Source organism: Crotalus tigris, unplaced genomic scaffold, assembly GCF_016545835.1.
Source record: "Crotalus tigris isolate CLP2741 ecotype Arizona unplaced genomic scaffold, ASM1654583v1 scf7180000018510.657491, whole genome shotgun sequence".
In the NCBI taxonomy this organism is placed as follows: domain Eukaryota; kingdom Metazoa; phylum Chordata; class Lepidosauria; order Squamata; family Viperidae; genus Crotalus; species Crotalus tigris.
Window position 1 is genome coordinate 513351 of NW_024097046.1, and position 26926 is coordinate 540276.

Genomic DNA, 26926 nt, shown 5'->3' on the forward strand with positions numbered 1-26926 from the left:
GTAGGCATAGCCGGTCCAAAGCAGAAGTGATACAAACATAGATAGCTGATGAGGCTTGCTGATGAGGTTTGTAGCATCCAAGCTATTCTGGGGGTGGGGATAGGGTGGAGGGGTGGAGCTTGAGGGAAGGTTCAGATTGCAAGAATGCAGTTTTAATGTAAATGTTCAAAACAGCTACCTACTCGTTCAGCATACAAAAACACAGGCTGCTTGGCAAAGTTAGGGATCCTCTTCCCCATTGGAAAACTCAACAAGCATCCACCAAGGTTGCCTTTTTAAGAGAGTGGGCTTTCCCACTGTGAATGGAGTCAGTATGCCTATTCCAAATCTTGATTTCTTTTTTTTTTTTTCAACAATCTTTTTTTATTATTATTATTAAAAAAATTTCCATCAACACATGTTATTTTTTCCAATCAAACACATGTCTGGTATTTGCTAAACTAATACATGGAATGTGCAGAGATGGACAGGCTAACTATGAGGCTGAAAACTTGATTTCTAGTGTTAAGAAAAAAAAGCTAGAGTGCAGGTAGTCCTTGACGCATGACCATAAAAGTCATCTTAATAATAATAATAATAAAAAGTTGGAAGGGACCTTGGAGGTCATCTAGTCCAATCCCCTGCTCAGGCAGGAAACCCTATACCATTTGTCTGGTCTCTTCTTAAAAACTTCCAGTGTTGGAGCATTTACTGCTTCTGGAGGCAGGTTGGTCCACTGGTTAATTGTTCTAACTGTCAGGAAGTTTCTCCTTAGTTCTAGGCTGCTTCTCTCCTTGATTAATTTCCATCCGTTGCTTCTTGTCCTGCCTTCAGGCGCTTTGGAGAATAGCTTGACTCCCTCTTCTTTGTGGCAGCTCCTGAAATACTGGAACACTGCTATCACGTCCCCCCTTGTCCTTCTCTTCGTTAAACCAGACCTTTTTTTTTTTTGAGGTGTTAAACAAACCACCATAGTCATTAAGTGAATCTGTGGTCATTGAGCGAATACTGAGGTTGTTAAGCAGACCTATTGTTTGCTATGGGGTGTTTTTGGCCAAAAAATAGAAATGCCAATTTTGGGCAAAAACCTAATAAATCACAGTGCTGTTGACAGCGGGATGCTGCAAAGACCTATACATGTAGGCCAGTGGTCAAGCACTCAAAATGTGGTCACATGACTGAGGGGAGGTCGGTCGGAATTTTGGAACTGGGTTTTAAGTACCTTTGGGGGAGGATCTGTTGTAACTCTGAACAGTCGCTAAGGGACTGGTCGTATGTCAAGGACTACCTGGATCCCAATTTACACAACTTAATTTTTAGAAAATGACAGCGCTAAACCAAACCTACAAAATGTACTTCAACCAATTGGAAGAAAGGCTATTGCTAGAGAAAGGTTAAGTACACTATTTCTTCTGGAGACTCTGTAATTTAGCTTTAAAAATGAGCTCAGAGAAGTTAGCATCCGCCAACAAATGCGTGTATTATTCTACTAAGAGATGGAATGGAGCCTGATCTTCTGGGTTACAAGAGAGAAGAGGCTGACAGCTCTCTTCCTGAGTTTAGAGAACGGAGAAAGAATTCCAGAGTATCGGAGTATCCTGCTTTTGTAGCCAGAGAGGCGGAGAGAAAAGTAAAATATAAAATTTGAAATACGGAAGCAAACACCGCCATCTTTTCCACATCCTCAGTAAAACCGCTGGCAATTAGCAGGATTACATTCATACACATAGTCTACAATGAAATTAATTTACTTGTCCAAAGTCTGTTTGACGAGTATCCAAAGGAATAACACAAGAGTCGTGGGATGCCAGTACTTCACGCAGCAGAGCAAGTGTTTGATTCAGTGCAGGACTTGGACCAAGATCTGCAGGTGGCAGTTCAACCTACAAAAGAAGCCAGAATTTCTGAGCTCAGAAGATGTGTTTATACTGAAGCCTCGGTACACAGAGGAATAGAGTAGTAATCAAAAACGCCACGAATAAATATACAGTATATGGATTATTAGAACAATGTTCTCCAATCTGGTGTCCTTTAAAAGATTTGGCCTTCAACTCTTAATAATTTCCAGCTAATATAGCCTTTCAGTTTGGGAAGATAATGGGGTAATACAACCTGAAAATGGTTACATATACTTGTCTGTTTACAATTTCTGTAATCTACTCCAATCTAAAGAATGTGGCATCACCTAGACAAGCTAATATGAAATCTTTAAGCAAATATGAAATCTAGAAGGCTCCACACTGGGGAAATGAAATTACAACTTTTAATATATAAGCAACAATCCTTCCATTCCCACCTTCCTTGAAAGAAAAAAAAAATGGAAAAAAGGAAGCCATGTTGCCAATGTCAGTCAATCAGGTTCTGTCATGCCTTCAAACAGCCCACCCCCCCAAGCTGCTTGTCCTCTGGGTGCCACCTCTGTAAAAGCGGCGACTACAGTGTAGAAACGAATTGGAGAACAGGATAGATAAGATTTGTGACTGACAAGCATGCTGATTGACACAAGAAACAGAGGTATGTAATGCAAAATAAATGAGTTTGGAGATCACTTCCTGGCAAAGCACAGGTCAGGCTTCCCATTGTGCAAAGGATCTGTTGCTGACTGAGAAAGAGAAATGCAGCCCTGACGTCAGCCTTTTGTAGCCCTATATATTTAGCAGGAGAGTATGTAGGTAAACTGTTTTTCAAACAGACCTTATCCAGCAGTTTACTCGCATGGAGATTCAAACTATTGAAGAATATCTTTCTGCTCAAAAGATGCATCTCTTCTATCGTAGTTAACAGCATGGCTGCACTGTTTCCTATAATATTACTGAAATTGAAAATAAAAAGTATGCATGTGAGAGAGGAAATAAAGAGAATTTATCGGATTCAGGGATTAACAGGTGTAACTATTCCACTTAGAAGGAGGCTTTAAAACAAAAGGGAATTTATATTTTAAAAATGTCATGCCTTGCTATAAAGAAAAATTGTCTTTCCCCTAAGTCCTTCCTTTCTATGTTTCTCAAGAGCCAGAAGGAAGTTCACCCTGGGAAAACTACTATCTCATCATGAAGCAAGACCATGACTGAAGCTGGGAGAAAGTTGTAGGGGGAATAAAACACAATAAGCAGCACCCTCTCCATTCCAAAGTAAAGCAAATCTGCTGACAACTGAACAGATTTAAAGGACACTGAGACAAATGACCACCCCCCTCAGAAATTCATTAGGTAAAAAACAAAGTTCCTTTTCTCCTCAGAAACAGAAAAGCGGGATATAATCAGGGTGGAATTTCAGAGCTGTACCAAAAGGCAGACCAATTTTTTTTCCTTCGTATTTTCCTCAAAGTGGTTTGTTTCTTTTTTTCCTCTGAATCTTGATCCGCTGTTTCAAGTGCTGACCCACTGTTTGTGATAGGAATTAACCAACTGGCTTGTCACCCAAGCCTTATATAATAGGATGAGACAGAGACAGAGACAGAGACAGAGAGAGAGAGAGAGAGAGAGAGAGAGAGAGAGAGAGAGAGAGAGAGAGAGAGAGAGAGAGAGAGAGAGACTGGTCCAAAGTCACTCAGCTGGCTTTCATGCCTAAGGCAGGACTTGAACTCACGGTCTCCTAGTTTCTCACCTGGTGCCTTAGCCACTAAGTCAAGCATATCTCTAAAACTCCTTCCTAAAAGTCTGCTTTGTTCAATAATACAGGAATACATTTTATACCGTTTGCTAAAGGTATCAATTGAGGCTCACTGCCCTCCTCTTAGGGACCTCTCCTAGAAGGCCACGGAGCAGCTACCTCTTCCCAAATCACATATTCCTACCTCCAGTTCAATGAGAGATGGAAGTGTATGGAACAGTGAACAGTAACTAATGGGAATTATCCAGTGAGGTTCCATAAAGTTTAATATTGTCACAGTTGGCTGTTTCAACCTGATCAGAAACAGCTGCTAAGTGCTGATGGCATCAAGCCATGTAACAAATGAATATCTTTTCTCAATGCCAGGTATTATATTGCAAAGCAGTACAGTGACACTATATTATGCTACAATGTAACTCTTGAACACAACCAGTTCTTCTCAAAACAGTCTTTTTTTAAAGTTTACTTACCTAATGGTGTGATGATAGAATTTGAGAAGATTGGAAATTTTATACAAAAGGACTGCTCCGGGTTCAGCTAAGATCACCTGTTCAATTCGAACCTGAGGAAACATTTTAAGAACACACTGTTCAAATGCACACTTCATCTTCGAAAAAATAATACTATACGATTTTAAGATTACTCCTTTTTTAGGCTAGCAACCTCTGCAGGGATATATTTTAAATACTAGCCATTCATGGTTCAATTTTGTTTCATATAATAACGAGAAATGCAATCTCCTTGGGAAATAAGCAATCCACAAGGTTCCCTTGTATGCAAGTACTTATGCTATATATGTTACTATTTGTAAACTACTTTTTCAGTTTTTCCAGTTTTAATACCAAGGGCTTTCATAAAACCAAACATTTCACCTTGAGTGGCCGGCAAACACCTTCTGTGATGTGTCCAACTATTTCTTGCATATTTTCTTCCACTCCTGAAAATAGAAACAATGTATATTAAAAATAGGAATGTTAGTTCCTGTCGTTTAGACAGAAGAAATTCAGCCACTGTCTTTTCCCCCAAAACAGTGCTTCTCCTAAAATGGCTAAAATTCCATTCTCCTGCAGCACTTGGCTTCACCCCATATGTAATCTATAGGACAGAAAACTCCCAGATGAAATCCCCCTCCTTGGAATCTTGGCTCAGAAAATCCCAAACCCAGAGTTCTTAGCTTTGTACAATACCTTCTGTGGTTATGTGTTTCAAAAGAGCCTCCAGGTGCTCTTTTTCAGAAGCAGTAGCTTGATGCAGCCAAGCCAACATGTCTCCCATATATCTAAAGCCAAAAAAATACTCTATTAAAAATAAATCTTCCTATTCGTAGTAGTTAATGCTATAAATATGCATTGCCACAAGTAACGTACCTCAAAGGATCATGGGAATGCATTTCAATAGGCCGAGGTGTTCCTCCTGGACGTCCTCTAGTAAGAGCATCTATAAAGCCCCGGACCATAGCACTTCTTCTGGCTGTTCCAAATTCATCAAGGGTATATCTACAATGGGGAAAAAGTATGCACTTACAAGTTGTGGACATTTTAGTTGCCCTCCTTAGTGATCAAAGTACCTTGATGAATGGAAATGTAAGATTATGCATAAAATTCAATTTCCTAAATAATTTACCAGCCGATGCCCAACACCAACATATTTTTAATGGCCACCAAATCATCATGTGAAAACTTTGTTGTCCTACTTCAGCATGCAAACAGAGGCTTATGTTTTACAACATAAGAAAACAAATGATTTATTTTGTTCGAACTATCATTTTCATTAGGATTCAATATAAGACGGGAAATTACATAAATTACACAAACTAAAAAACATAGGCATTCAGGTCACTATCAAACTGCCTGAAAACAAGTAAAATGATTTGTTTACTTGCTTTCAAGCAGTGGATAATAAGCTCACTGGAACAAGTTGTAACTGTTGTTTGTTCTAGCAATAGTCAGGACAATTCTAGAAGAAACATTTAAAAGAAAGTATGCTATAAAAAGAGAAAGGACTTTTGTTTTATATTAATATTTATATTAATAAACAACACAATTCCACTTTTAATTCCATATCAATTCCATAATTCCAATTGTAATTATAATTCTGCAGAAAGCATCTATGGGGGGGGGGGGAAACCCTGTCTATACTTTGATTCAATATCAAAATTCTAAGTTTTTAAAAATAGCATAATCATTTTGAATGACTGCACTGTATGTTGTATGTGAATATTGCCTGATGCTTTATTGTTCTTGCCAAATGAATGAGGAGAGCCAAAGGAGAAGTGACTGTAGTTTTGGTGAGGCACTTGTTATCACTTTGGAATCCTTTGGAATCCCAAATGCCAAGATCCCTTTCCAGTATTAAAAGTGAAGATTTTCACAGGAAGAAATGACAACTGGGCACAAAAGTAAAGGAATATATTTGAGGGAAATTCACCTTCATTTCTAAGTTGCCTAAGGAATATACATATCATGTTCAGTGAGTTATGCATTTTAGTGAGGTACACTGTATCAAGATAAGGTAGCTGCTGCCCTGGACATGGTAGACATTACAATATTGCCACCTTGTGGTAAATCTGAAATATATCTATATTCTTCTCTTCTTCTTCTTGTGCCATATCCGTTATCGGACGCTGGCGATCATGTTGGCGATCCTATTTTTATTAGCAGCCGCACGAAAAAGTGCTGCTGAGTTTTGTCCAAACCAATCCCTTAGATTTTGAAGCCATGATGTTCTTCTTCTGCCTGGACCTCCTTTGCCTTCAATCTTTCCCTGGAGGATTAAACGGAGTATGCCATATTTTTCTGGGTGTCGCATCACATATCCAAAATATTCTAACTTTCATTTTTTAATTGTTTTGATGATTTCCCTTGGGATCAATTGTATTACTCGTAATATCTAAATAATAAGCAATGCAAAGCACATCATTAGACTTCTGGGCCACTTCTGCGAATGCCTTCGTTGTGACCCCTAAAGACCCCTAAAAATTATCACTAATGCAAAAAGTAATGTTACAAAGAGGAACTGAATGAAATAACTAGGGAAGTAATATTAACTGTATTTGATTGTTAATTAATGAGTTGGATTTTAATACAAATTAAATTAATTATTCTTGACTTTTACACTTTTTTCTTCTTCCATTTCTATTTTTGGGAATGTCACCTTTGGTATGTGATCCACAGATAAAAAAAATCTTATTTATCCCAGCTTCCAGAGTGTGGTGGGGAGAGGAAATGGCAGATTGACGTGGCCCTATGAACAGTGGAGACAATGTTATGGCAAATACCAGTAGCCTGGCATTAAATCCAGGAGACTGCTCATTTGTGTCCCAAAAGGCTGCTCCTCACAAAGAAGCCCACAGGCATCCCAGGAGTTTGATTGCCAGGAGGCATCGTGGGACAGACAGCCACAGGTCCGCCTACATAAAAACATGGATTTGCACCCTCCACAATTTTCTTAAACACATTTGGAAGACAATTGTCTTTTTAAGTTTAAAGTATCTTTGGAGTAGCAGAGTAATCAAACCACTAGGTGAATGTTCCTTTATCGTGGATTAAAGATAAGAGCAAAGAAGCAATTTAAAGCACTTAAAAATAATTAAAATAATTACTTTAATAAAATAAAAAATAATTAAAAATGAAAGCTTGCCAAGAGTTTAAACTTAAGAAAGTTTAAAACTAAGGGGAGAGTTAAATCTGGAATTATTGACCAAAGTATTTTTGAAACACTTGAACAACGAATATGTATTTCTCTGGGAAAGAGTTTTATTTGAATAGGTTAGCTTTGCAAAACAAAAGATAAGGAAAGTTGCTAAAGCCCATCTGACTATGGAACTATGGAACATTGAATAGGACTAAGATTTAATGATCTGGAGAAAGAGGGAGAAAAGAAAAAATAAAACGACTTTATTTCTATTTCCCCTTTCTCAATTGGAATGGCTCCTAGTAGAAAAATAGTGAAACTTACAGAGATGAAAGAACAAGGTATTACACATGAGACATTCCAAAGGATTTTTGAGGAACTGGGACACAAAGTTACAGCTACAATAATAGTATCAATAACTGTATCATTTAAAAGCGATCTGAAAGAAGAAATGAAAAATAATTCCGAAGAATCGGCAGGACAACTGAGTAGAGAGGTGAAACAAATTAAATTCAAGGTGGAAATTTTGGAAAACAAAGCAGCAAGAATGGCAAGAGAATAGAAAGATCAAGTCAAGAGCTGAAAAATAGGCAATGGACTATTACTGGATTTAGGAAATACAGAATCTTGTTTGAGACCAGGGGTACTTAAAGATCAACTTGGTGAAAACTGTAAAGAGAGCATTATTATGGTCTAAAGCAGTGTTTCTCAACCTTGACCATTTTAAGGCATGTGGACTTCAACTCCCAGAATTCCACAGCCAGCGTTGCTGGCTGTGGAATTCTGGGAGTTGAAGTCCACATGCCTTAAAATGGTCAAGGTTGAGAAACACTGGTGTAAAGAACATTCTGATATTATCAATTCTTAACTTGATATTAAGAGGTCATAGGACTTGATCTCTGTCTCTATCTTCTTCTAGAGATAGCGATCAGGTCCTATGACCACTTAATATCATTAAGGATTGATAATATCAGAATACCGCCTAAGAAAAATAAATTCAAAATTAACTTGTGTAACCAGGTTAAGTATTTTTATAGAATATGGGAAACTTTTCATGGACTTTCTGCTGAAAATGGATTAATGACTGAGTTAATGACTTGGATTTGCCAACGGAAAAGGGCTGGAGATGGGAAGAAGCGATCTACAGTATGCAATGTAATTTCAAAGGGGAGGAATTTTGTTTGCAACAGTTCTAAAGCTTAGAAATCACTTATTTAAATATCTTTCTATTTTTTTTATGTATTTTCTATTTTTTCTTTTCTCTATCTTTTTTCTTTTAATTTAATTTTTTTATTATCTTTTATTTTTGTTTAAAAAAATTCAATCAAAATTACTTTTTTAAAAAGCTAACCTGTGCCAAAAGATCATACCCTTTTCAGACAGACAGACAGACAGACAGATTCATCTCCTCTCCCTTACTCTAATGACAAGAGGAAAACAATAAGGCATGTAGCTGCCAAGTTTTCATTCTTGATAGGTAGCCCTTGTGTCTTATTTTGGAGAAATTCTATCTGAAATGGTCACTTAGAATTGAGACAAACTTTATAACAAACACATACATCCCACTATATTAGTTTTTTCCACTGTGTGCTTAACTATAGCACAAACTTACTTGTACAGAACAGGCCTGTCTTGCAAAGCTTCCATTCCCTGAGCTAGAACTGGAGAAACATCACAGGTTTCTTGTGTTAAAGCCCTGCATTCACCTGTAAACAAGTCAACAGTCTCATGTCAATATTACTAAGGATTTGACAACATTTCTCTCCTCATTTCATTGACATTGAACCCTAGAGAAAAAAATTGCATTTTTATAGACGCCAACGTCTGAATTCAGCTGCCCTGGTGAAGTCTGGTTAGATACAACTCTACTTTGCCACTCTGGCAGAAGCCCTCTGTATATTTAGGAGTAGCTGTCTACCCTTCACGTAGGTACTTATTATGGGAAATATAGCGACAGCCACAAAGTAGCTGTGGAAAACACCATGGCTATATAAAACAAGCAAGGCGGGGATGCAGACATTTTCTGTCTAAAACCAGGCAACAAAATCAGACTTTTAGGGAAAGACAATGGTGGTGATTGTTCATGTCTAGAAGACAGAGGGGAAGAACATGTGCAAATTGTCTTCAAGCGGAAAAGGATGAGAGAACTATATGACTGACAGCAGAAAAGTAAAAACTACATGACTAATAAAGCAGCTTTAAATTCTACTGTTATTTAAAAACAAGAAAATCATTCCTGCATATCAAAATGTTATCTTCTTTAAATAAGCCCTCCTGACACAGTGATTAGAATGCAGGATTGCAGGCTAACTCTGCCAACTGCCAGGAGTTCGATCCTGTCTGGCTCAATCTTGACTCAGTCTCCCGTCCTTCTGAAGTCAGTAAAATGAGGACCCAGATTGTTGGGGGCAATATGTTAACATTGTAAACTGCCCAGAGAGTGCTCTAAAGCAGTGGTTCTTAACCTGGGCGATATTGCCCCCCCCGGGGGCGATTTCATTTTTCAGGGGGGCGATGGAATGAAAAGGGGGCGATATGGGGGCGATGGAGCGAGAAGTTTTGGGGACATTTTTGAGACTTTTTCGTACAGTGAATGGCTGTATATTTGTCGTACAAAAACATCAGATCGCTCGTTATTAGTGGATCGAATTGTGTTTTCAAATGTTCCTCCAGCTAGCTTCAGTACAGAATGCCGTACATATATAAATACGCATTGTTATCTTCATGCATGCTGTGCAGCAGCCTCTACCCATACAGTGGCGCGCCACTAGCCAGAATATGGGAGATATGGGGAAAAGACTGGAAATAAATTATTTGCATCGATATGTCCTGATGAACAATTTTAAAGAAAACAAAAAAACTGTTTGCATAAATTGAAGAATTATTTCCCATGTTGTGATTGAGAGGTTATGTTGGGGGAGGGGGGCGATGACAACTTCCTCATTGGCTCAAGGGGGCGATTCGTTCAAAAAGGTTAAGAACCACTGCTCTAAAGCACTATGAAGCAGTACATGTTTAAATGCTATTGCTATCTTTTTTAAGTTACACAATATATGCTTCTAAACTTTGATTAATTCTGAAACCTAGGTAGATTATTAAGTACAGAAAAGTAGCTTCCGAGATTCCTAAATAGAATTCAGATTCAGCATATACTTGGAGCAAGTATGAACTGATTTGCCAGAAACTGCCTTAACAAGTAATCTTATCCATTTTGAAGAAAATGTACTATTGAGATTGCTGTAATTGAGCATACCTTTACTCATGCTATTCAGACTTCTAAAAGCCACCTATCTCCATCTACAACAGGGGTTCCCAACCAGGGGTGCTTGTACCCCCTGAGGGGGTGTAAGATAATTTTCCAGAAGGTGCGAAAACTTGGGTTTTCAAAATTATAGTGTATATGCATAATTCGTTGCAGTTATTTTGAACTTTTGTAAGGGGTGCGAGAATATATCAGAAGCATTTTAGAGGAGTGGGATATAGAAAAGGTTGGGAGCCGCTGATCTACAAGAAAGAATATTTAAATGAAAAAAATAAAATAATTATGATACCTTGTGCCCAACGATACAGCTGTTCGTAAGACGTCTCCTGGAGGAGGGCCATCTGTTCCATAATCTCCAAACTGCAGGTTTAACATGTTTAAAGTCTTTACCAAAAAAGTGAGTAAAAGAAGCAAAAACATCTAAGCCCATATGGGTTTACATTTGTCTTCACGTTTTTATTTTCCAATATAAACCTCAATATGTTAACAACTCAATTTATGAGGTTTTACTTAGTTGATGGTTCCAGTTGTTTTATACAGTGTAAACTCACCCTGATCTTTGTTGACTGGTGCGCAGAAGAATCTTGACATCATTGTGAATTTGCTTTATTCGCCTCAATACTTTAAAAAAATCCTTTAATAAAAAAAGGGCAAAATTAAAAGCTGTGATATTTTATTCAAACTAACTTTGTTTACATAGCTATTGTACAGTCAAATAATCATACCAGAGCACACCTGGTACTTATATTGGAACTATAACTTTCAGAATTCATCCCCAGCTGGCTGGACATTTGGGAACTGCTGTTTCATGCTTGCAGTATGGCATTTAAAACTCAAAATAGGATATTACAAATTAAAATGGGTTTAAACTTGAAACATTTTGTACATTTCTAGCATAGAGAGAAGCAGCTTCATACACAGAGGATGTGAACTGTGTTTAATGTATGTTACTTTAGATCAGGGGTATCAAACTGCCGGCCCACGGGCCGGTTTCATCATACTGGAGCCGTGCCCACCCCATTGCTGGCAATGGTGAAAAAGTTCCGATACGTTGCGCAACGTCGCGAGTTTGACATGCCTGCTTTAGATGGTGATAAAAATATATTGGTTTTGCTCCCTTTTTTAACATAGTGATGGCAATATATATATATATTGTCTAAGGGAAGAAAATAAAGAAAAATAAACCTTAACAAAAAAGCAAAAGAAATATAAGAAAAAATTGTTACATTGGTATGTCAATATAATAATAGTTACAATTCTATCCATTTTTGTCTAATGCAAATATTCAAGTATGTACCGTAAATGTTTCTAATATATTTATATGATTATTTTTAAATATATATATATATTCTGTATGAGAGAGTCCCATATTTCATTATAATTGTCTATACAAGTTCTGTAAGTGTAATCTGCTCATGAGTGGCAAATGCCATTAGGTCTTCATTGGTTTTGCTCCTTTTGGAAACAAGCTCTTCAAACATGAGGGACTACAAGGAAGACACCATCTCATTGTATATTGGATGACTGTGAATTCAGAATTATCATTCAAAAACATACAATTTAGAAACCAAAGTAAACTGACTCCACCCATTCCAAACTTATTCAGTGTTGTATTCCAAATAGGCTATACGGAGCCAGAGTTTTGTAGTGTAAAATAAAAACTGCTGTACAGCACACTTGTTTTGTGCCGTATCATTTGCTGCTGTGACTAAAGATTAAGCATCTCAATAGCATTTTATTGCTGTTTCCCTTTGTTTTGATAACAGCCTCTGTTTGAAGCTGATTATTTTATTAGATACAATGGACTAGCAACAGGAAAGAGAAGAAACATGTAACAATATCACCCAGGTGGGCAATTACACAGTAGGCAATTACAATCTAAACAATGATTTCCAAGGATACAACTAAACAGTATTATATAGTATCAAGCTATTTTCACCACTTCCACACTGGACATTGCGAATATCAGTCATGGCCCTCCTGTTCACAAATGATTATAATCAGTTCTCATGTTATGAACATTTCTTTGTCTCCTAACTACTCCCATCTCTGGATTACAGAAGATTCTTTTATGTAGGCTCTTCTAGCCAGAATCTTTGCAAAGGATAGATTTAAAAAAAAAAAAATCCGCCCTTATATGTCTGCTATGGAAAGTTTTACTGCAAGTAGCACAATTATTCATATTATCCAAAGAGAAAATGGTGATCAGAAAAGGAAGTCTTTTTATTCAATATTCCAAAGGAGGTCACCGTATGTATTTTAGAGTGCTTACTTCAGTAACTGGCCGATCTCTGGTGCTTCGAAGGACGTTCATCTCCTCTGGAGAAAGTTGGAATTCTGCTATGAAGGCATCTGCTATTTGTGCTTTTAATTCTAACCTTTGGCTGCAATAAAAAAAAATGGATTCAGTTCATGACCATTATAATTTATTTCGCATAGGCTTAAGAGGTGGCAGCCGTTCAAGCAGGACAGTCTTAGACCAGGGGTAGGCAACCTTGGCTCTTTTATGACTCGTGGACTTCAGCTCCCAGAATTCCTGAGCCAGCATGGCTCAGCTTGGAAACCTCTCCCTTTCCCCTCAGCAAGGCTGGCTCAAGAATTCTGGGAGCTGAAGTCCACGAGTCATAAAAGAGCCAAGGTTGCCTACCCCTATCTTAGACAGTGCACTTTCTTCTTCGGAACAGAGGAAGAAAAAGGAGATGGACATAAGGGAGAATAGGAGGTTATACGGGTAGTCTTTGACTTGAAACCAAAACTGAACCCAGAATCTTGGTTGTTGAGCCAAGTGGTTGTTAAGCGAGATGACACAAGTAGTTTGTGTCATCTCCCTTAACTGCCTGTGTGGCTGCTTCACTCAGTGACTTCAAATCCAGCAGTCCCATCTGCAGTTGTTAAATGATCCTTAGGTTGTTAAGCGTAAGTCCCAAATAAGAAGCATGCACTGCCTTGGGGAGGGGGGGAGGGTAGGCCCGGCTTCTGATTTTTTAGCTTCTGGGGGGGAAGAGATACTTTTATGTGGCCTGTGCCAGGCCTCACCGGGCCTCCCCCGCCCCAAGGCACACTGTGCTGCTTACTTTTGCAGCTCTACCTATCATGCTGCCTTTATTGTTTATGGGAGGGAACTTTCCTTCAGTGGGGTACAGATACAGAACTCATCAGAATGTGAGCCTGAGTTCTGCAATCCGCAGAAGGATGTCATCTCTCCTTTGTGCACGGAAGGGAATTTCTCCCAAGGGGTGCAGAAACAGGATTTAAATTCATCCGGAACCGAGCTCCATTTTTGCATCCCATGAGAGCCTGTCACCTCTCCTCTGTGCTCGGAAGAGCAACTCTTCCAAGGGTTCAGAAGCGGAGTTCAAATCATCAGGATCTGATGTCAAATGATGGCTTCTGTTTTCGAAAGTGTTTTTTAAGATGAAATAAGTTAAAAAAAAAAACACTTTTAATGTTACCATTTGTTAAAAGAGACATAGACATCTAGAATACGGACATTTTATCCACTTAAAAATGGTATACAGCAATTCAGAATATACATAGATGTCTCTTAAAACGGCACACATGAACAAGGAAGGAATCAATGAACAAGCAGGAGAAAGCAGCTGATTAATAAACTAAATGTCTGGAAATACTTGACAGACTGTGATTGTTCAACCAGCCTCAATTTATATCTAATTACTGGTTTCATAAAAAAAAAATCACAATTTTTGAACCACTCACAACAAGCATTTACCACATGTATTTGTACTTAAAAGTGCAAAAGCCATGTTATTGGAAGGGTCAAGCCCAATAAATGGAGGATTTTGTATCAGAACATACTTTGTCCATTATTTTCAGATTTAAAAAATCCAATAAAGCACAATTTATATATATTCTATAGCAGAGTAGAATCAAATTCCCCTCCCAGAAAAGCCTACTTGAAACTTGCATTGTGGCCTTTCCATTGAATATTAAATTATTTTTATTCTTTCTATATACAATAACACTGCTAGAAATCATATTTTATACTGTATAACTGAATAATTGCTGGCTTATATTAATGCCAGTTTTAGATTTTAGAATTTGACGTCCTTGTATTTTATTGATTTTTCTCTATTCTGTCCCACAGGTTCATCTTCTGTGAAATTTTGAAATGCAGTTAGTAAATAAAATTTTGAAACCAATCTGTTCCTTTTATTTCCTTCTCATGTGACATCCATTTTTAAACCTGTTATCTAAATATCAGATATAAAAACAGAGCTAGAAGATTTTCAGGATGGACTAACTTCTTACCAAAACATACAGTGGAAATTATTTCTCTAGGAATAGAGAAAGCTGCACCTAATAAAGCAAAGTAAAGTAGCTCTAAGATTATTATTCAGAATAAAAGTGAATGACAAAAACAATTCTCATTTATCTTAAGGGGAAAATGTTTACCTCTCTGCTTGAAGCTTTGTCGTTTTGACAATTAAATCCTGAGTTTGCTCCTTAGTGGCCTGGAAGACATATATGGATAATTAAAATGAGTTGCTATTAAGGACATAGTTTTACTCTTAAATATACTATATATTACTTAAATATGGTAAGAATGAATAGAAGAGCAAATTAAAGAATCTAAAATTTCCTGTTTTGTCTCACTGACTGGGACACAGGCTGAGCATTTTTTAAAAAAACAATTATTGCACGTATATTGCTTTCTTAACATTTGAACTGGGAACAAATTCAATATTGCCAGGCTAAAGAGAGGACTATTGTGGGACAGACCCAGATACATTATAGATCTGCTTCAAAAAATTCATCAATATTTCTTTTCATGCAAGTCTTTCAACACCTCTGTTCGTGAACAACCTTTACAGTGCCATAAAAAAATGCTGTGTGGTGTCGTATTGCTTGTAAGTAACATTTCCAGAGGAAAAAAATGTGCACTTTCCCCATCACATGCACAATACCTTCAAGTGATTAGTCATATCCTGGCAGCAATTGCTCATGAACTGCACATCTTCATTTATGTTTTCAAGCTCCTGAAATTGCATGGAAATAGACATTATAACAGGTGGCCTAAAATATTTATTTATTAAATTTATATACCGCCCATTTCACCCATTTGAGGTGACTCTAGGCAGCTTGCAATATAATAAAATATAAAGATGTAAAAAATATGAATGTAAAAAACAGATTAAAATAACTAAAGATTAAATACAGACTCAAAGACCATGGGTTTTGAACAGAGCAGCAACGAGGCCTTCTTTGTCACTGCACCAACCGCCTACAGCTTCTGCATCAGAGCCTCATGCCAACCGGCATGGCCAGGTTTTAAGGCTCTTCCTGAAGGCCAGAAAGGTAGGGCCAGATCTCACCTCAAGTGGCAAGATGTTCCAAGGGCAGGGGTCGTGGCAAAAAAAGCCTCTTCTCCTGGACTCCTCCAGCCAAAATTCCTTGGCTGATGGGGTCCCTTCTGCCAGAATGAGTGGGATGGGCCAATATTATATTTGGATTTTGCATACTTTTTCCTGAACCCATCTCCTCAAATTATTTTGACAGTTTTTTTCAACCAGCACATTTCCTACAGTTCTACTGTACATTAATAAGAAACAATAATAAGCAATCAGGAGTTTGCTTAATTTTTTCCCATGAAGTATGACTTTTGGATTCCCATGTTGCTGCAACAACCCCTGGATATTCAATATATAACTGTAGAAATGTTTTTCTATCTTATACAGACTTTGTAGCTTGAAATAAGAACACTGCAGGCTTCAAAAATCTTTGAAAATGCAGCTTTTTGTGGATATTGTAATAATGTTAATGGAAGCTGAACAAAATAAAACTGTCCAATGAAAGAAGAATGATACTAAATATTTTTCTGGTGCTCTTTAGATTTCAGAACTCTATCAGCCTGTCCCTTCCTTACTCTCTACTTTTTTTTATTCTCTCTAACCATTTTCATTCTCTCCATCCATGAATGTGCGGGATCATACTAGCAATTTTCTATTTCACTGGCACATTTCTTCCATTTTAGAATATGAATTATTAGTACAACTCTCTCCCTAATTTATTCTCCTGGTGTCCTCTTTATTTGGATTTTTGTATGTCAGCGTATGAGTTGTAAGTGTTGGGCTATGAGCTATCCAGCCTAAAAGTTTAGGCTAGTGCCGTAGTTAATCTGAAGCCAGATTTCCCTAACCTGATACATTCCAGATGTGTGGCAGCCATCAGCCTCTTATTTCCCAGATAGTAAGACCAAAGATCCTGGCTGCTTTATCTTCCCTACTATCTGTTCAAATAACATATACTGGGATTAGTTACAGAGAGAAATTTTTCTTTTATATCTTAAAACAAGGTTTTAGAAAAAATATAATTAATACATTTGTTTAAATCAATAAATAATAAGAGCCATTAGTATTTTGGATTCAACTTAATACTATTTTTGGAGCATTAACTATTTCTCTCAACAAATTCAAGATTACTTCTATCAGCAGAATTGAAAAGTGTCCCTTGCCATCTAAAGCCCTTGAAACTTGCTCCAGAAACTGGGGAAACCTCCAGGACAAGTGGGAGAAATTACGGGAAGAGAAAAACAGATGGGTTTTCTATTAGAGAAAAGAGAGCTCCTGCTCAAACATAATTTCATCTTATACCTTTTAATTTGATTATATGAATAAATTTGTCAAATAATGTACACATTGTTTCATTAAACCGTATTTTCTAAACAGACAATAAAAAAAACTTGAAGAAAATATTAAATTATGCATAAGAAAAACAGTAGATTGTATAACAACCTGCAGTACCACAGCAGCTACCAGTTGAGTTTATCTGGAGAACGATTCATTTTTTTCATTTTTTCTATACCTCTTTCACTTGTTTGAAAATGTAGACAAATTCTTCATTGATAGCTAAACTACGATGCTCAATATCCCCACGCAGATTTCTTCTAGTGCGCAAGCTGTTTTCCACAAAAAAGTCTGAAAGAGTCTTGAGCGCTTCTAACATTTCCTACAAAAATATGTAATAAAGACAATGTTGACAATTCAGGCATAAAAAGTACCCTAAAAGATACCTAGTTCTAGGTTTTCAATCACTGCACGTGTTCATGTTAAATGATGTGACATATTTAATATAAATATAAAATGCATACGTTATCCCATATTCAATCACTTCTAACCATAGACTCGTATAGTGTAGTGCAGCATAGTGTACAGTATTAGTATTAAAATAGTTTGGCTTGTGAACACATCTTAATTAACAGAGCACGTTGTAGGCATTATATTTGCCATGGTAGCAATTTTTGGCCATTTAAAACATGGCTCTAACCAGTCACACACACAAAAAAATCAGGTATGACAGAAATCTATGGTAAGCACTGAGGCAATATCTGCAGGCCTTCTGGTTCCATGGATTATACAGGGGAAACTTTGTTGTAAAGAAAAGCTTTAGTGCTGCTCAAGTGGCAGTCAACAGCCCCCATTCCTTTCTACTTCAAAAGAAGCACTTAGAACAGTGGTTCTCAACCTTTTTAATGCCGCGACCCCCAACCGGTCGTAAGTTGAGGACTATCCAACCGGTCGTAAGTCGAGGACTACTCAACTGGTGCAGCACTGTTTGCAGAATGGGACTTTTGGCGGGCTCAGCAGGGCAGAGACAGCCTGGACAATTCCTATTGGCTTTTGAAAGCCAATAGAATTAGACTCTATTCAAGAGAGTCTATTCTATTGGCTTTCAAAAGCCAATAGAATAAAAGGGAGTAGCACAGCTAAGGCAAAGGGGAAAAAAATGGCGGACTGCGTTGTTTGGCGACCCCCGTGAAATGGTCATTCGACCCCAAATGGGGTCCCGACCCACAGGTTGAGAACCACTGACTTAGAAGCACACAAAGAGTACACACAGAATTGTCCTGAGGGCAAGACAAGAAGCAATGGATAGAAGCTGATCAAGGAGAGAAGCAATCTAGAACTAAGGAGACATTTCCTGACAGTTAGCAACAATTAACCAGCGGAATAACTTGCCTCCAGAATTGTGGGTGCTCCATCATTGGAGGTTCTTAAGAAGGGATTGGACAGCCATTTGTTTGAAATGGGATTCCTGCCTGAGCAGGGAGTTGGACTAGAAGATCTCCAAGATCCCTTCCAACTCTATTATTCTGTTACTATGCTAAAAATCTGATAAGAAGGCAGTTTCATAACTTAAAACCTGCTCTCTCGTATTTATTTATTTATTTATTTATTTATGAGACTTATATACCGCTTTAAGTGCAAGCACTCTCTAAGCGGTGTACACCAGTAAGCAATGTATATATATATATATATTTACATTGCCCCCAACAATCTGGGTCCTCATTTACCTACCCCGGAAGGATGGAAGGTGAGTCAACCTTGAGCCGGTGAGATTTGAACCGCTGACCTGCTGAACACAGTCAGCTAAAGTGGCCTGCAGTACTGCACTCTAACTGCTGCGCCACCATATATATCTCCCTTGCTAAGAAACCATGTACATCACAAGATCTGTGATTTCACAATGCAGTTTGTACTCACACATGTGAGTTATGATTAAATAATGGATTTGTTATCTGTTGCTATAAATACTGGGTGTATGCTTCACACCTAATTCTGGTAGCACAGCAGCATCAATAAGTCTGTGAGCATGAAATAGACCAGCAGTTGGAAATATTTTTGTGACTGTGCATACCAATTGTGAGAACCCATGCCTCACAAAATACAGCTTTTTGTACATCTTTTATGAAGCAAATTCAAGGCTGATAATGCCACCTGTTTGTAGAGAGGTGAGTTTCCTTTGTAAAGTATCTGTATATATTTAAGAATATCTAAAGATTTTTCTTCTTTATATTTTTGCATTAATCAGCAGATGTTGAAATAAATTTGAGGGTGGGTTTTTTTTGGTCAGTATTAAGAAAAAAAATCTATTATTCTATAATATGTTTAATAAGAACTGTAAACAAAGAATGGAATTTTAAAGCCTAGGGCAGTGGTGGTGAACCTATGGCACGGGTACCAGAGGTGGCACTCAGAGCCCTCTCTGTGGGCACACGTGCCGTCGCCCCAGTCCTAGACCTTCAGCTGGGTTTTATAAAACCTTTTCGCTTTTGGTCTCCAGTGCCGTGTTCCCCCCCCCCAAAAGGTTCAATCAATCAGTCAATTTCAACTTCTCGCGGGAAAAAAAAGATCTTGCAAAGTTGGAATTGATTGATTGAACTTTTTAGTTCCACCCAGTCTGCCGTTACCACCGCAGCCACATCCACCCAATGGGCCATGCCCACCCAATGGGCCACACCTACCCTGTACCCGACAATGCGTAAGTGGGTTTTGGCTTGCAGTTTGGGTACTCGGTCTCTAAAAGGTTCACTATCACTGGCCTAGGGGTACATATTATGAGATTTATGCCCTAAATGTGTGGTTTTGGCTCTATAGTAGACCCAGGGAACTTTTCTCACTATAATCTGTTGCCACAAACTGTGGTTATAAACTATGAGTATCTATGTTGACTCCTCCCCCCAATCCATAATGCATGCCTTAAATCAGGGGTGTCAAACTGGTGACCGGATGCATCACGCACAGGCCATGCCCATCCCAGCTGTGCAAAGGCAAAAAAAGTGGCACTATATCACGATATGTCACATGATGAGATCGAGTTTGACACCCGTGCCTTAGATCCATAATTTTGCTACTCAAAACATAGAGGATTTTATAACAACCGTTAACATAAACTTTACAGCACCACAGAATTTATATATAAAAACATTAGGATCTGTTAAGGATTTGTGCCTTGGATTTATCAAAACAACACCATGAAACAGATGGTCCATTTTTGTTATACTGTACACATGTCACACAGAAGAGCTGTGAGTGGAGGATAGACTTAATTCATATCCATCTATTTGCAATTATTTTTGGAGAGCAATATGTAACAGTGATTCTGTGATATCCAATGTGATACAAGCCCACAAACAAATTTTGCCAGAACATTACATTATAAACACCATGGATCTAATGCTTCAGTGTCCTCACAATATAAAATATGACCCCAAGAAATAGGTTAGAACAGACATGTCAAACACAAGGCCCGGGGGCCAGATGCGGCCCGCAAAGTGGTTTCATGTGGCCCGCGAAGCCATCCTGGAAACAGCGAGGGAACGGCCCCCTCTACCTTGGCCCTGGCCTAGGCCAGCCGGGAGCCAATGTACAATTTTATGGTGGCTATCTATGCTGAAACGCATTCAGTCTTAGCTCCATAAGCCCCCCCCCCCCCCCGGCATGGCCTGAGAGAAACAGTGAGGCTCCTCCAGTGGACCATGCCCTGGTCCTACCCCCTTCTGCCAGAGACCCTTAGATCTATCCCACTCCTGCCCAGGCCCCCACAGGCACTCTTAATGCAAACGATGTAGAGCTGGCCACACCCATCCAGTAGGCCACACCCACTCCATCCACACCCACCTGGCCCCCTGAGGACAACCGCAATGCTGATGCGGCCCTCAATGAAATTGAGTTTGACACCCCTGGGTTAGAGTTTTGTGGGCAATTTTATTTAATTCATATTCTACCTTTATTATTTTTTATAAACAACTCAAGGTGGCAAACATATACACCTAGTCCTCAATTTATGATAATTGAGCTCAAAAATTCTGTTGCTACATGAGATATTTGTTAAGTGAATTTTGCCCCATTTTATGACTTTTCTTGCCACAGTTAAGTGAATCACTGCAGCTGTTAAGCTAGTAACATGGTTGTTAAGTGAATTTGGCTTCCCCATTGGCTTTGCTTGTCAGAACATCACAAAAGGTGATCACATGACCCTAGGATATGGCAACCATCATAAATATGAATTAGTTGCCAAGTGTCTGAATTTTGATCACGTGACTGTGGGGATGTTGCAATAGTTTAAGTTGAAAAACTATCATCACTTTTTTCAGTGTTGTTGTAACTTCGAATGGTCACTAAATGAACTGTTGTAAGTTAAGGACTACCTGTATAATACTCCTCCCTATTTTCCCCACAAGGTGACTTGGGCTGAAAGAGAGTGACTGGTCCAAGATCACCCAGATGACTTTCATGGCTAAAGCAGGGCTAGAACTCATAGTCTCCAGGTTTCTAGCCTGGTACCTTAACTACTAGACCAAACAACCACATTTATTGATTTTTTTAAAAAATCATTCTTCAGGCTACAGCTGATGTGGCAGTTACGTGAAGAAGTGAGATGGAAATTTCTATTTTGTAGGATGATCTAAACTTTTTAAAAGTGTGTCAAACCTTCTAGAAACATAACATATAGATTTAGCTTCTTCAGTCCTTCCTCACCCAACTCAGGAAGCATCCATATTTCAGCATTTTAGTAACAAATTTTGCAATGTAATCTGAGAGGAAATGTTCTAGGGAAGGTAAATATCAATCTGGGGGACAGACTGCCCAAATTTTCAATAAGCAAGAACCTCAGGATTACTTTACAATAACAATCTGACCATCTCATATATTATCATATGACTACTAATTCTGCATATTGCATTTGACTTATTAATATATTGCACAGTGGTCCTGAGTAAAGCACTATAAATGCAACATCAAATTTTAACTACACATCCTGTGAATATGTCATTATAGATACAATCCAACAGAACATGTTTTTTAAGAACAGCAGGTTCCTCACCTGCACATTTCACTTTCCCATCACACGATGCTGTATTTAAACTGCAACTATGCCATGAACAAAGTCACAAATTTTAAATCACTCTGATCCAATTCTCACATCTAGTCCTTTCAGAAACTGGATACAGGGCATTTAGGTAGGAATTTCCGGGTGTCAAATTACAGGGTTGGGGGGGGGGAATCCATCATGGTTTTTGGAATGAAAATCTTAACATTTCTACCTTCATCCGGGATGAATCATAGGGAATCCTTCTTCAACTTGCCCTTTCCAGTGTGTTCAGTTACAGCACCCATCATGCCCTGCAGCTGGGGATGATAGAAGTTCAATATAGCCGGCTGGGTGCTGTTTTCTGTCCTCTTGTCTTCTAGTCTAGCCGAGGCAGAACCGGCCTCAGACATGACTAGACGCTATTTTGCAGAAAAGTGGAAGAAGAAGGAGAAGAGGGAGGCGACGAATCAACTTGACTTACTTTGTCCGCCTCCAACCGCGTATCTAGCACTTTGCGGAGCTTGCGTGACAGCGGGTTCGCCCCGGCTCCGCCGGACGGCCCCTGAGATAAACTCCCCGTCGTCTGGGTAGCCGAAGTAGCAGCCCCAGCCGTAAATGGGCGCTGCGGCAGGTGTTCTTCGGATATTGCCGCCATTTTCTTCCCTGTCCCGAAATTGCCGTGGTGGCAAACACAGCGCCGGGACCCGGACAAGGTGCGTCGGCGTATAGATTCCCTTCTCTCCTCTTCCCGAGAACTGTAGTTCCGCCTGTTTTCGTTTTCCCCGAGCGCGAAACCCTCCCTCGGATCTGAAATCCTTTTGTTTCTGCAAGACCGCCAGATTCCGATGAGGCGCCTCGTAGGAGTCGGAGGGAGCTTTGCTTTTTCGCGATTGCAATAATTAAAGCGCAATACACGCTTCTAACTTTAATCGCAATAATGAATCATTACATTAATAGGGGTCTTGCATGCAGGAGATATTTAGCTTTAATTTTTGGTAAGACTGGACTCAGGTTTTCCTTCTTTGTATGATTTTCTCGCTGTTGTCTTCTTCAAAATTTGGTAATTAGATTACATGCATAAAGCAATTAACTCTTAAGACAGAAATGTGTGACACAACTGACAAATGTGGCTTCTAGTTGACAACATTCCGAGTTGATCGGAATTCCCGGTGATTCAATGGCCGCATGTAATTTTCTTGCCGTTTGTCATAATTTTCTGGGATGCTTTTTCGTTCCCCAGTGTATAGCTTTGGGATTTCCTGGTAATTTCCCGTGTAGATGTAGACCAAATGGTGTTTAGCTTTTTTTTCTTCTTCTTCTGAGGTGTCCTTGGTACTCTGAACTTGGTTGTCGTTTTTTGCAGACGTTTCATTACCCAAACTAGGTGACATCATATCAGTGCACTGAGGTTGTTACCTAGTTTGGGTAATGAAACATCTGCAGGAAAACAAGCAAGCTCAGAGAGCACCAAGGACCCCTTATGTCAACCCTGAGCTACAAATGTTCCCCTTTATTAGTAGCTTTTTTTTTCTACTTAACTAAAGCTGGCCAGGTGCTGCCACTTGCTGTGCTCTGGCAAGCAATTTTATAGCAATAATTTGTCATAAGACTTAATTCTGAAGTGACTTAGTGACTTATAATGGGATCTATATTTTTGCAATGCCTTTTTTGGGCCAGCCACAATTTTTCAAGTTCTCAGGATCTTTTTACTCAAAGAAGATACATGACTTCTCAACGCCAAAAACTTTGTGGGAGATGGAGAAAAATGAGCTATATCTATCTTATCTATGGTAGGTTATGAGCCATGTTTGTGAGAAGATTATATTATTTGATGAAGATAAACAGTCTCCAAAATTGCAAAACTAAGTTCAGTTATACAAATTGTACAACTGGGACAAAAGTTGCTCAGAAGAAGGAATAAATAAATAAACACTGGTTTTAGAAAACTAAAACCCAGTCTCTTATACAAAAACAATGCTATTTTGGTTAATTGGAAATGCATAGATTATTTGAAATGTGGAAAAATTATGATAATACTAAACTATATATATTTCTATAACATTTTTAAAGTATTTTTTAAAATTATGCTGCGCTGCCATATTGCTTGGGGAAAGGAAAGTTTTGCCTAAGGCCATCAAATTGATTTGGGTCAAAAGCACAGTTCAAATCATATAAATCCTGAGTTGTTTATTGGGCATATTTTATTAAATCTGTTCAGTATACTCTTCTAGCCTCAGGCACATTTGGTCAAGGATACCTACCAGAACCTCTGCTTATTTGCATAACCTCCAGGCATTTTTGGAAAGGTGTTTTCTTTTAAACTGTTGACTAGAGCAGAGTGCTTTATTTATGAGTATGCCATGGGAGTGGGGTGGGGAGATAAACTGAGATTATTTAGAATACACTGTTGGAGTTTAGAAGAGATACCTTCACTTTATAATAGGTGGGGGCAATGCCCATCATAGCCACCATTTTGTAGGAGTCCACAACATGCTCTCAAAATTGTAAACGTATGAATTAATGGAGAAAAAATTGCCTACTTTAATTTAATCTTTAAGTCACTTTTCACAATTTTTGCAGCGTCTTACATACATGCTCAGGAATTTGTGTGAACTCTGATGCTGACTGAACTCATTCTTAGTCACCCCAAGGTGTCGATTTCGGGCAATCATTTAATAAAGCACTAACCTGAGATAAAGGAAACAACGTCATTCTGTAAATACTTTTTACATTTTTAACATTTTTTGGTATTAAGGATGCTATCCAAAACTCTTGACGTTTACAGTAGGAGATGACTTATTTGATTCTCCAACATTGTGAATTTTATCATGCAGAAAACTAGTTGCCTGACAAGAGCCGGAGATACAATGCAACAGAAATCTTATAAATTAAAAATATGGGCAGATAAATAATTGGGAACTAAAGAGATACATACTGTGGGATCTGAGAGACTTCTCAGCTGCATTCAATAGTATCAACCCGAATTTGCTTCTGGAACATTTGGTCAGTGGGACACTTGGGAAACATTTTTTTTCTAGGTTTGCAATGGAACAAGCCTACTTGACTGTATTCTCCCTAAAACACTTCCAGCAGGATTGGTGCTTAGCAGTGGACTGATGATCCATAGGATTTTGGGGGGCTTTGATTGTCCTGTTTTCATCTCAGCAGAAGATAGAATACTGTACATGATAGTGATGTGCTTGTGGACTTTCTCCTCAATAGCTGATAGGCTTTTTCTCAACCCAAATACTTTAATGGTTCATTTTCAGACATACATAAAATAAAATTATCGTATACAAAAGAAAAACTTTAATAATAAATTTGAAACTCGCACAAAAACTATATCCCAAGTTCACCTGATTTTGCAAATCTTTAAAAAGAAACATTGTTTTTTTAATATTGACCATGAATATTCAAAAATGTTTCCCAAAGGAAAAGATAATGTGACATTTCCTGATTAACTAAATATATAATTTTCTCAAACACTGCTAAATCATACATCTCTGAAGTCCAGTCCTTCATACCTGGAATTATAGTATCTTCTCATTTAAGGATTATATTTTTTGTTATTGTTAAAACATGAAAACTCTCCTTTGTTCTGAACATGTTGAATTCTAAGTAATTGGTGGATAAATCAGTACAATGTAGGCATCTTTAAAAACTAGAGTGTTCTCAATAATTCTGTCAATGTAATGTGTACCATTACTCCAAAAAGGGTGTAACAAAAAATATGGCCTTAACATATGATTAAAGGGTCCTCAAATTTCTTGCAATACCAATACAAATAATCATTTGTCAATCTTTTATAAAACATTCTAGATGGTATCTAGTACATATAAAAGCCAATCTATTGAATGAATTTCATTTTTAAATCACAGGACAAGCCTTTTTCACTATCTACTCTACATGTACCTCATTATGACTCAGGCTTGTCCCAACGATCTGGAAACACAGTAAAAGGACACATATTCTGATGGAGAATATCAAGGGTTTTAGCAGGCTACTAAACTAGATCACATGTTCATCTTCTGATAAATGGTGTTTCATGGCTGGCTGTGTCCACCATAGTAGCATGACATGAATTGGCTAGACTAGAGGAAGTGGTCTAGATCAGATGTTTTTTAATGTCTTCAGGGTATGGAAACTCTAGTTTAAAAAAAAAACCTGGAATCCATGATCAAAAAGCATAGTTCTAGTGACAGAAATTTATTGTGTTGGAGATAACTTTTTTTTAATCTCTAGTCTCTCATGGAACCCCCAGCAAGTTCTTATAGTGTCCCAGGATTCTGTAGACGACCATTTGAAAAATCCTGGTCTAGACTTGTGGAAATGGGTCTCACCATTGTGCTGATGCTACCCAGCTGCATCTTTCTTTTTAGCTGAAGCAAGACTCTTGAAATTCTGAAATGTTGCTTGGACATAATGATGCATGATATGATTAATAAATTGAGGATCAGCCCATACAAAAAAGTCTTCTGGCTTTTTGATAAGATTGATTCAAAGAATAAAACCTGAGAGATATCTTTCTTCAGTTTATTTAGATACCAATATTCAAAAGGTACTAGATGAAGAAAGACAGAGTGAAGCAGATCCCTGAAATTATACCCAACAACTGTCTTCTGAGCTTACAGTAACATCATTTTCACTGAATTAAGGTCCCCTGCCAAATTCTGTCTGAGCTCAGAGACAGCTATGGCACAAGGCAAAATAAAATTACCAACTGTTTTAGCATCATGAGAGAGGAGGCTAACCATGGTCTAGCCCTCAACTGTGAATTTCCCCAACTCCATGAAATTTCACTGGGGCCTGTACAGCTGTCTGGTAGAT

The 26926-nt window shown here is 38.2% G+C and overlaps 2 protein-coding genes across 3 annotated transcripts in view; one reads left to right on the forward strand and one right to left on the reverse strand.

The window, feature by feature from the left end:
- The window catches only part of COG6 (component of oligomeric golgi complex 6), a 35214-nt gene extending 12267 nt beyond the window's left edge, over positions 1–22947 (reverse strand). The window contains exons 1-14 of one of the 2 annotated variants that reach the window (XM_039353306.1): positions 22581–22947; positions 17309–17452; positions 15412–15483; positions 14900–14958; positions 12759–12870; positions 11038–11120; positions 10776–10846; positions 8837–8930; positions 4959–5087; positions 4779–4870; positions 4464–4528; positions 4062–4153; positions 2674–2791; positions 1731–1862 (exon numbers count right to left, since the gene is read on the reverse strand). In XM_039353306.1, coding sequence (XP_039209240.1) covers positions 1731–1862; positions 2674–2791; positions 4062–4153; positions 4464–4528; positions 4779–4870; positions 4959–5087; positions 8837–8930; positions 10776–10846; positions 11038–11120; positions 12759–12870; positions 14900–14958; positions 15412–15483; positions 17309–17452; positions 22581–22754 — 1437 coding nt within the window. In that variant the 5' untranslated portion in view covers positions 22755–22947. Of the gene's footprint in view, positions 1–1730; positions 1863–2673; positions 2792–4061; positions 4154–4463; positions 4529–4778; positions 4871–4958; positions 5088–8836; positions 8931–10775; positions 10847–11037; positions 11121–12758; positions 12871–14899; positions 14959–15411; positions 15484–17308; positions 17453–22331; positions 22558–22580 lie in introns of those variants that run through there. The other variant, XM_039353307.1, reaches the window with a different exon arrangement.
- The window catches only part of LHFPL6 (LHFPL tetraspan subfamily member 6), a 51552-nt gene continuing 43608 nt past the window's right edge, over positions 18983–26926 (forward strand). The window contains exon 1 of the mRNA XM_039353314.1: positions 18983–19235. The gene's annotated coding sequence lies outside the window, so the exon portion shown is untranslated. The remainder of the gene's footprint in view (positions 19236–26926) is intronic.